At 35.7% G+C, this 10,886-nt stretch overlaps 1 protein-coding gene across 1 annotated transcript; it reads left to right on the forward strand.

The window, feature by feature from the left end:
- Window positions 1-775: 775 nt before the first annotated feature.
- On the forward strand, window positions 776-7,227 carry drc4 (dynein regulatory complex subunit 4). The gene is made up of 11 exons (XM_084724383.1): window positions 776-1,081; window positions 1,371-1,466; window positions 2,640-2,837; window positions 3,644-3,844; window positions 3,984-4,038; window positions 4,134-4,336; window positions 5,342-5,512; window positions 5,671-5,751; window positions 5,892-6,101; window positions 6,250-6,315; window positions 6,429-7,227. The coding sequence occupies exons 1-11, from the start codon at window positions 1,076-1,078 to the stop codon at window positions 6,555-6,557; spliced, it is 1,416 nt and encodes a 471-aa protein (XP_084580509.1). The 5' UTR covers window positions 776-1,075; the 3' UTR covers window positions 6,558-7,227.
- The last annotated feature ends 3,659 nt before the right edge of the window (window positions 7,228-10,886 follow it).

Here is a 10,886-nt window from a genome sequence, read left to right on the forward strand (position 1 = left end):
TACTTATCCATATTTAGTCTAGATTGGGCCTGTAAATATACTGAGAAGGTCATGACTGCCCTGCCAAACAATCCTTGAGTTAAGGTACTCTGTGATCAGCAGTGTACAGAGAGCCGCTCAGATCTGCTGGTTATGAAGAAGTGAAATAGTTGTATTGATCCTCCTGATGGAGTGACATTTCACCACTGCTTGCACACTTTAAAAGACACAGCACTAGTGTGAGGGCATTAGGTACCCAGACAGGAAAACGTGAAATGAAAACATCCTTTAGTACATGTAAATTATGCAGTGTTGCTGTTCCAGGTGATGGGAATCAGAATAATGCAATTAGAAAAATATGTGTGGAAATGTGTATTTTACAGCCAGGCTCCCACTTATGGGTTGCCACGTGAGTTATAGTTGGTGACTAAATCAACATGATATCTCCTTACAACTACATTATAGTTAATTTTGAATCAGTGACACTAAACCTGTGGCATAAGGCCCATTATTCTGATCCCATAAATGGGTATTTCATACTAAAAGAGCTTACATATGCTAGTCATTCTGTCCCTGGTCGGAGCAGTTTGTGTTCACATTTATAAATCATTCCAACATTTTAGAAATTGCGTGACAGAAGAGATCCCAGCAGTTTAATGTTAAACTATTTCAGATGTTACTAAACCATTCACAAAATTAGTGTCAGTGTCAGAAGGGAACCCGGGACTTGTGAAACTCTCGCGAGATTTGTGAGCGTTGTTTCCTCATTGAACGCACTGTGTAAAGTACTTGTGTTTTATTACGTGACAACAGTATAGTTAAGATCTGAGGTGATTTAGGAATGGAAAACACCTGGTCAGGGTCAGGAAAAGACCAGGGTTTTAGTTTAAATGATAACTCTCGCGAGATTTTCCATGGGTCTGGGGTTCTTTTCTGGAGGTATCTAATAACCACGTGCTTGCGTTGCTATGGCAACACGTTATGTTTGAGACTGGACAGGTTGAAGAGCAAGTCGACTATTTTGACTTCAAGTGCCGGATGACTTGCGAGCTTCTCAGAACTACCGAAATACTTCCTGTTTCTCTGGGTTATATGTATGATGGTGAGCAAAGAGTTCTTTAAATTAATTTATCACAACCATAAGCGTTCACAGAGAGCTAACTACAGTAAATAACTATCGTTAGCTGTTAGCTACATAGCAGCTAACGCTTGTGTTTGTCATATCTGACAAAATTTTTAGTGCTTCTCTTGTGTTATCATTATATTAATGAGTTAATAAGAAGCAAAAGAGTAGGACACAATTAGCTACAATAACTGTAATGGTAAAGAAATACGGCTGGTCGTCAGAAAGAAGCATTTTTAACATTCTTCTACCATGTTCACTTATCCAGCCACCCAAAAAGAAAGGCTCAAGTAAAAAGCCAGCAAAGGCAAGGACGCCCACACTGATAGATGGCCTTACCAAGGAGGAGATGTCCAAAGAGCAGGTCAGAGCTGAATGTGAAAATGTGGAGTGATGGTTTATGTCAGAAAGGAAATGTGTCCTGCTCTGACTGATATGTACATGAAAGGAGTATTTCAGCAAGTCAGTATTTATCATTATTATTATTACTGTTGTTGTTGTTGTTGTTGTTGTTCTTCTTCTTCTTTTATTTATTTATTCACCAACACAGACTAAAATTAATTGTCATTTTTAATCTAGTAATGCACCATCTATAAAATGTCAGAAAATAGTGAAAAATGCCCATATCAGTTTTTCAAGTCCAAGGTGATGTCTTGAAATGTCATGCAGGAAATCTATGTGTTTGAGAGGCTGGAAACAGCATCACCTGACATTTTTGCATTAAAAATTACTTTTCAATGATTAGTCAATTATCAAAGTACTTCATTGGTTTAGTTCTTATTCACCACTGTCCTGGTTGGGCAAGTGACCGACTTGGCATATTAAGGCAAGTGGGCAGTCCTTCTTGCCATGAACAGCAATATCTCTTTCCAAAAATCATGAACTGGTTATTAATGATTAATTACAGACTTTTTTGCGACTTGTTTCAGGTAAGAACTATTTTCTTTCTACTGAACTACACCCACCAACTGAGTGTAATGTTCACATCCTTCACTGTAATAAGCATGAGCCTCTTGTCCATGAATAGATGCATGTTGTTTCCTACAATACAAAACAAGGTCTTTGGATTGCCTTGAGTAACTGGATCACGATTTCTGTAAAAAGACATTCTTGACTTTTTCAAATGTATTTTTATTTTTGAGAGAAGATAGACATCTCTATGGTCAGTATCTCCAAAACTCAGCAACTCACACCAGAGTGGCCTACATGGATAAATAGTTCTACAAGTAAGAAGAATTTTTTTTTTAAATTCTTGTCATGCTCAAATCCCCATTTTTTAATGCAGATTTGTATTATAAATTTGTGGTCTATAAACCCATGCCTGGATAACCTTAAAGACATCAGGATTATTTTCTCAGACTTAACTTAAGAGCCACAAAGACCTGTTTGTTTTCACAGGCTTAGTAGTGCCCCTGTGAACAGTAAATTGACTTTGACAAATGAGGCAATTAGTTACAGTACTTGGTTGTTATAGTAACCAAAAGCTACCAGACATTTTCATAGTTCATGCCCACACTAAAGTATATTTTTATTTCAGCTGGAAGAGCACATTGTGCGCCTTCGAGAAGAACTGGATCGAGAGAGAGAGGAGAGAAACTACTTTCAGTTGGAGAGGGACAAGATCCACACCTTCTGGGAGATCACAGACAGACAGCTAGAGGAGGTGAAGGCTGAACGAAAGAACCTAGATAAAGAAATAGAGCAGGATGAGGGGCGCCACCAACTAGAGATCAAGGTAAGGTTAATACTATAGCAGTACTGTATACTGTCAAATACTGCCCAAATCCACTGGCTATATTTTAAGACAGAAACTGTCAGAGCGGGTATCAAGGCTGACCTATTTTAAAAGCTCTTCAACTTTTTTGACACAACTGGTGTATCCTTTGCTATTGTTAATATCCCACTATCCATTGTGCTTCAGTCATTTCCTTAGTTCCTTACAGGCTGTCCTCTCAACTTTTAAAGTCAGGGAACGTCATGTGATTCCATCTTTTACTGGATAGCACTCAGTTCATCAATCATATACTATATTTGAAACTGGACTATATTACATTTAAAATGCATCACTTTTAATATATTATGTAATTACTAGACAAACAAAAAGTCAATAGCAATGAATTCCACTGTTTTGCTGTTAGCATTCTAGTTACTAGTACTGTACCATTATGTTAGAAATCACAGGTTGTCCAAAAATGTGTCATGACTAGAGATTTTCTGATACTAATACCAGTATTGGAAAATGCCTCAGATTCTAGCTAAAATACTGGTATCAGTATCAGCAAGTACACAAGTTTATGCACCAATCCAATACCACATAACAAATATCTAACTAGGTACATATAATGGCATGTCATAGTTAAAATAGAAAATAAAAGTACTTCTAATCTGTTACAGTTACTCAGAAGAAAATATTTAATTAAATTAAAGGCAAACTATACAGGACTTTTCCAGAAACAATGCACAGACTCATATATAGATGGAATGGCTGAATTAATTTTATATTCTTTTATGTTCCTTTTATTTTTCTTTTTTCCTCACTAGGTGTATAAGCAGAAGATGAAGCACCTCCTGTGTGAACACCAGAACACGATCTCTGAGTTAAAAGAGGATGGTTTGGTATCTACTGAGGTGCTTCAGAAAGAGCAAGAAAAACTAGAGAATGAGCTTCGTAAGGAAATGAGAGCCGTCATGGTAGATATGCAGGAGCTCGACAATGAAAACCTTGTCAAGGAGCTTGAACTGGTTTGTGGAACACAGCAAGTCTTTGTCCATTTTATTCCTAAACTTAAAGATTTGTGGATTTAATGTTTCTCTTTAGTCTGATATATTTCAACATATAAGCATCTATGCTACAATGCCAATTTGGTTGTGATCTCAACAGGCACATGATGAAGAAATGGCTAAATCAAGGAACAACTGGGAGAAGAAACTCACAGGTAAATAAACTTATCGCACTTATCGTGTTGAATTCAACACCCTGGGCTTTCACAAACTACATGGGAACCATCATTTTGTGTCGCTGTTTGTGTAGAAATTAAAGCCAAGAATCAGAAGAATTTGGAGTTGCTGCCACAGGAGCTGGATGACATAAGGAAACAACAGACCACAGGGGGAGAGGACCACTGGAACAGCCACATCGCTGTTCTTACTGATGGCCACAACAAAGCTTGCAGTGAAATCGCTGCGCTCTTTTCTACAGTGGAACAGGATGTGGACGTAAACACTTTATTCAAGGTATACGTGTGCACATTTAGCATCCCAAGAAATTTGAGATGTTTGGAACTCATGATTGTTTTCATTATTGATGAGTCTGCTAACTATTTTTTACAATTAATTGATAAATTGTTTAGTTTATGAATTGGTGAAAAAAGGACATCACAATCACAATCCTAGAACCCAACGTGTTGTCCTTAAAGCTTCTACAAGTTTTTAACCTAGATAAACAATGAGACCATCTGTGCAAAGACCAGCTTTTTCAATAAGATAATTCTTAATGCCCACCGCAGGTTGGATTCTGCATATGAAACATGCCCGTGTTTTATTTTCCCAGACAAAGTTACAGTGAGTTGTATGCTAGCCAGTTAAAAAGACGCATGAGGGGTTTTTATTAGAGCCCGACTGATGCTGGATTTTTGTGGACGATGCCAAGAATAGGTAGTAAAAATATTCCAATATCAATATATCAGCCAGTATTCTTTGTAAAGAATATAGAATATAGCTGATACATCAAAACAGGTTTTGCAAAGAACCCTCAAATATGGTTATCATACACTTATCACACTCATTTCTGTCCATCCGTCCATCGTCATTAATTTTAATTAATAATTTTACTTAATGAGTTGATTTAAGAAAAGCTAAATAAAAACAAAACAAAACAGCAAGCTCTCTATAGACTGATAAAGCTGTGATATATATCACATAGTATATCAGGGTGACTAAATTGTCAGGCTCAAATTTTTCTTCTGATATATTTTTTTCTTTTTCACTACTGCTTTTGTCCATGTCTAAAATCAACAAAATATGAAAGTTCCTTGCAGCAGCTTTAAATAGCTTGTTATGATTCATGATCAATTTGATATTTAAAATAATATCAAACAGAAAAGTCTTCATATTTTAGAAGCTGCAACTTGATAATGTGTGGGAATTTTCCTTGGTAAGTGACTCACAATCATTGACTGGATTGTTGATTGATTGTTGCCACAGTTGTTTTGATCAAGTTGTTTCATTGACTTTTCTTAGAAACAAATCACTGACCTGCAGACGGAACAGAAGGTGAAGGACAAGAACCTGCAGCTCCTCTTGCAGGATAACAGATGTCTTGTTGAGCATCTCTCAAAAGCTAAACAGCAAAATGCTGAAATTGAGAAAAAGATGAAGTACTTCAGACCACAAAAGGTTATGTTGGTGCCTGTGTTTGTGTATTTTTTAAAACTTGAGTATACTTGTGCACTTTGTGCACTTTTATTTGTTGCCACTAGCTCCTTAATAGGTGCCTCAAGAAGTATTTACCTCAGTAACTAACATGCAGCATACAGTACAATGTTAATTTGTGACACTGTTTTTAACAGGATGCCAATGAAAAGATGAAGAAAAATGAACTTGATGATCTGAAATGCAATTATGAGGCACTGGAACAGAAATTCAGCAAGGTGAAAGCTAAGACTGAGTTGCACAGTGACATGTTGCTCAATTGTTGTGCCTTGGATGTGAGCCAAATGCTTTGTGTACTTGTGGGTATTTATGTGAATGTCTTTTTTTTTTTTTTTTTGTGCGTGCATATGTAACACAGCTTCAGATGGAAAGGGATGAGTTGAACAAGACATTCACTCAAAATATTCAGAAGGTGCAGCATAAAGCTGGTATGAGGAGTGTGATGCTGGAAAGGAAGCTGAAAGCTCTGACAGACAGCGTGGAGAAGACACAGGCTCAGCTCTCCTCGGTGCTTTCTGCATCCAACATTGACCAAATTGCCCTCAGTGGGGTCATAAACAAAATTGAGGTACCATTATGCTTGTTTGTTTTAAGTCATTTGTGTGCTCTTCATCGCTGATGTTATTTTTATTCTTTTTTTTTACTCTGGCTGCAGGGTGTGCACATTGCTCTACTGTTTGTACAAGAACATAAAAGAGACATGCTTTTGTTTGTAGGAAAATCTCGACTCCAGTAATAATACCATCAAGAACTTACAGTATAAAAAAGCTCAGATTTCCCAGGTTAGTATTTAATTTACTTCCTGTATGTGCTGTCATACATTTGTTTAACTAATTATGATGTTTATTTGCACAGTAATATTCATACTTACATGAAACAACTGTCTATCTGGCAGGCCCGTAAGGATTTGCTGCTGACCTACGAAGCAAAGCAAAGGGCTCTTGGTGTCCCTGTGGAGGAGCTTTGTCCCTTTGAGAGCATTCATGCTGGGAAAAGTCTGGATCTTGGGTTGGCTCCAAAATGAGAAACCATGAATTTAATGAAATGAGAGACTGAACCATTCACAGCAAATCTCACTTTCTTTACTTCTGATCTCCACAACAGTGTATAAGGGCCTTTATTCTCAAAATGCAAAAGTAAAAAAAAAAAAAATAATATAAATTAAATAATAAAAAATTAAAATAAATTAATAATACATCCTTTCATTTTGTGCTCCTTACGGCCGGCCCTAATTCCCGTCAGCAGTGCTTTTTAGAATCAGATGTTTCTCACATTTTCCTTTGATACAAATGTTGACATTTTAGTTACACGAAAATATTAACAAGAAATATTGTTTTCTTCATGGTATCTTGTAATTATGAGAAAACTATCAGAGTTTGGAGTAAAATGTCCTTCACATCCTGGATTCACACTGCCCTCCAAAGGTAGATAAAAGTAATTACAATGCAGTGAAAATACAGGGTTTAAAGTTTTCAGCCTGATGGGAAACTGTCAAACAGATAACGAGGTTGTAATGTCTTTTTTCTTTTTTCTTTTTTTACCTTTTCAGACTGATTTGGACTAAATCTAAATACATGATCTCAATAATTTTTTTTCAAGTGATTTCAGTGACTGGACAACAGGTGTCGCTGTCCCCTCATTTTATGACTTTCTTTTTATGACTGTCCATGTCCATAGTATTCCCCACACTGGAATAAAAACTGTGTTAAAGGCAAAAGAGAGGTCAAAACCCACAACTTTGACAATGTGGAGAGACATGGACAAATTGACAGATAATTTGTCTATTTTTTTTAAATCTGTTTTTGCATTTTGCAGATTAACCATGCTGGTTTTTCATTGATTTAACTTTTATTTAACCAAGATGTCCTTTGAGATTAAAGTATCTTTTTCTAGGGAGACCTGGCCAAGATAGGACACCATTAAACTTTAAATTAAAAAAAAAGCTGGGAAACTCATAATTTCAAGGCAGCTGCATTCACTAGAATTTTGACTTTTGAATCAAACTCAAATCCTTTTGTTTTGAAATAAACTAACTTTTCCAACCTATAATCTTTTATTGAGATAATTTACTTTTCTGCTTTTTTAAAAACTACCCAAAAGTTTGTATATCAAAAATTGTTCACAGTGAGCTTTGAACCTGATTTGTTATTATTTCAGGCCTTGAAAATGAAATGGTTGCAAATGAAAATATAGCAGTTTTCTAAGTACGAATTTGTTTGAGTTTCTAAAACTCAAAATTTTAAGTTTGTCTAAAGTAAATTATTTCAACAAAATGTTTTCAAACTTAAGAGGTTTAGTTGGGGGAAAAAATCTTTTGAACTAAGTTGCCTAATTTTGTTTTCTCAACCTTTTTGTTTGTACAGTGTACAACATTACAAAAACAAGACAAAAACTCATGTATCTACCATGTTCAGCTGCAGGGTTAAAACTGAGCTTGAACTTCATTATTGCTAAAGATTAGCTAAAGAGAAGCTGTCTAAAGATTTCCCAGAGCTTCAGCTACAGTATCGTATACACCACTACAGAACACATTTTTTAAAAAATAAACCAAAATATCTGGAAACAAGTTAACAGCAAGAAAATGTGATGTAGACATCCCTACTTTTGACTGAGCCTGTTGACTTTCCAATGAAAAATGTGAAATAACTTCATTAAGAAGCACTGACCACCAAGATACCTGGGCCTATGCCAGGTAATTCTGTTCATCAGTCCATCTCTGCACAGAGAGACATGAAGATCTGGACAGGGAAAGAGGCATGACACTTTTTTCCCTTCTTTGTAATGCAGTCTCTCCCCTCAGCATCAGCAACAGTTTTTTTTTTAAGTCTTTTCATACAAAGGGAATTCAAGGTATAGGTGACCTGTTATATACTCTGTAAGTTCATGAATGTTGTTCAGACTGCTTCAAGAAGAAGAAGGTTGTTTGTTAATAATTAAATATCTTTTCTTTTTGCTGTTCTTTCTTTTAAAAGCACAATGGGACATTCTGTTCAATTATGTATGTTCCTTGTCAGTGTTCTTGAATAAATAATTGAGAAATTAGAAATCAAGAAACTGTTATTACTGTTTTATTAAATATAAGCTACTAACACAAAGCTTTGCTGTTTATTTTGCAGCTAACTTATCCACATGGTGCTCTTAAAATGAGGACTGTGGCTCACAGCAGCGTGTCAGTTCTTACTGCTGGGGGAAAACTATGGGTGACTTTTTATCTTCAAATAACAGTTAATTTATTTTAATGATATGACCTTGTAGTATGAAAGAATTTTCAACAAAACAAACACTACTGCTGAGTAGAATATGTTCTATTCAGACCATTTGTGCAGTCTGTATTTTAAAAGTGATGGAGTTTATAGCCAAATATAAGGACACGTAAAGTTGAAGTCCTTTTCAGTCCAGTTATAATTGTTTCTTTAAATCAGGAGTCCTCAACATTCTTCAGGCCATGGACGCCTTAGCAGATAGAGAGACAGAGCAGATATCCCTACATATGTTGCACTGAATATTTTTTGGTCTTCTTTCCTTTACATTTACCCGTAGCTTCTACATCAGCAGCAGTTAGCCTCACCCTCTACACTTTCACTGGTGGTTTCTGAGAGGAGGGTGTGTTGGAGTCACTTGATCATCAAGTCTGATGATGATCCATTGTGGCGCACAAGAGTGTCTTTACACTTGTTTCAATAATACATTGCTAACTATTTTGCCACAGTGATGGGCACCTCATAGTGAATAAGTAGGTTAGCTAGCTCTCATGATTGCATGAGAAATCATGGGTGGCATTTTGTCAGTGTTGTGTTGATTAAATGTATTTTTTCTGTCACTAATAGGCCAGTTTATATTTGCTAATAATTTGTTGGACTCGCATTAATTTATATTTTCAGATATCATTAAAAAAAAAATAATCAGGCCTGTACTTTACTTATTTATTCACTTCTGTAACGTCTGAGAGTTTGCTTGTTTTTTTTTTGTTTTTGTTTTTGTTTTTTCTCTGAAGACTTATGGTGTAACTCAGACCATGTAGCTAAAGAAGTTGCCTTGCTAAAGTTGTTTTGTAAAAACTGTAGGCATAATAAGCATGAGCTTCAGCCTACACCTTTTCGATTAGCTTCATCCCTCATATTATGTTTGTTGTTGGGGCAAATCCTCTATGTATTTGTTGAGGGTGTATTTTGAATGCTAATCGAATAAAAAACAAAAATGCTGCATCATCATATATCAGAATCTCTGTGGACAGTAGATGAAGCTCATATTGTTAAAGCTGTGTGTCCAGTGATTATTACCAATATGTTTCAGTGATGCTTCATTTATCGCTCTATTTCATTGATCAATAATGAGAAAAACCTCTTCCACTTATTTTATTGCAAATAATTACATTTACAGTATTTTATTTACTATTTTAAGGACATATTATGTAGAATTTAATTTTATCATTACCTCATTGAATCTGTGGAACATATAAGTAATATTTATTTTTATTTATTTAATATAAAATAAATAAGGATTGAATTAAATCGGCATGGCATTCGTGTTGGGTGTAGAAACCATCAAATTCTCTGTCTGGCACCACACCAAAGAGCAAAAAAAAAAAAAAAAAGAAAGAAAGAAAGAAGGACAGAAAAAAACTGGGCAGTATAGTAAGGGTGACACAAAACAAACATAACACCCATAGACCCTTTTTTGTTTCTTTTAGAGGATTGTTAAAAATGTACAACCTTTACCAGTAATATTAAAACTTTTTTTTTAAGAGTATCAATAACAGCAGGCAATATGTGCAGTAGAGATAATCCATTTGTATTGTTTTGATTCAATCAGTTGTTATCTTGCATTCCATAAAGTTAGGGCACCTTGTTAGATTTCATAGAAAAGCCAATGGAGTTATGAGGAGGGTGTGTCGAAAAACTTTTTGTCTGTTTAGAGACACTGAAACACAGACCAACAGCTAATGTTAGCTACCCAAAAATGCACTTAACTATTTAACTTGCCAATGCTACTACTAATATTTTGGGACTATAGGTGGAGATCCTGGTGACTGGGATGGTGTTCAGGTAAAAACACAAGCCTTAGACCAAAATAAGTTTGTTGCAGTTTACTTCAAGTTGAATGTGAGGTGTGAGTGGCATACCTAATGGAGAAATCTGTAATATAGTTACTGTAATAAATCATTAATGACCATGATAGGACACCAGAGATCAAGACCCAGCTCTGTATTTGGACAGCAGTACTCATTTTTGCATGTTCAGTTATTACATATTGGTCCTTTAACAAAGTACACCTAAATGCCAATAATCACCACCAATCTAAACATGCAAAATAATCCCCCAACCCAGGAACATGCTCATTGTGAATGGCTGTA

The sequence above is a fragment of the Lutjanus erythropterus genome, chromosome 1 (genome assembly GCF_056507025.1).
Source record: "Lutjanus erythropterus isolate fLutEry1 chromosome 1, fLutEry1.hap2, whole genome shotgun sequence".
In the NCBI taxonomy this organism is placed as follows: domain Eukaryota; kingdom Metazoa; phylum Chordata; class Actinopteri; order Lutjaniformes; family Lutjanidae; genus Lutjanus; species Lutjanus erythropterus.

What these genes read in the sequence shown, in the direction of transcription:
- drc4 (XM_084724383.1), top strand. An exon ending in GCCACCAACTAGAGATCAAG is followed by an intron (nt 2,838 to 3,643) that starts GTAAGGTTAATA and finishes TTTCCTCACTAG; the next exon opens with GTGTATAAGCAGAAGATGAA. An exon ending in CTGGGAGAAGAAACTCACAG is followed by an intron (nt 4,039 to 4,133) that starts GTAAATAAACTT and finishes CTGTTTGTGTAG; the next exon opens with AAATTAAAGCCAAGAATCAG.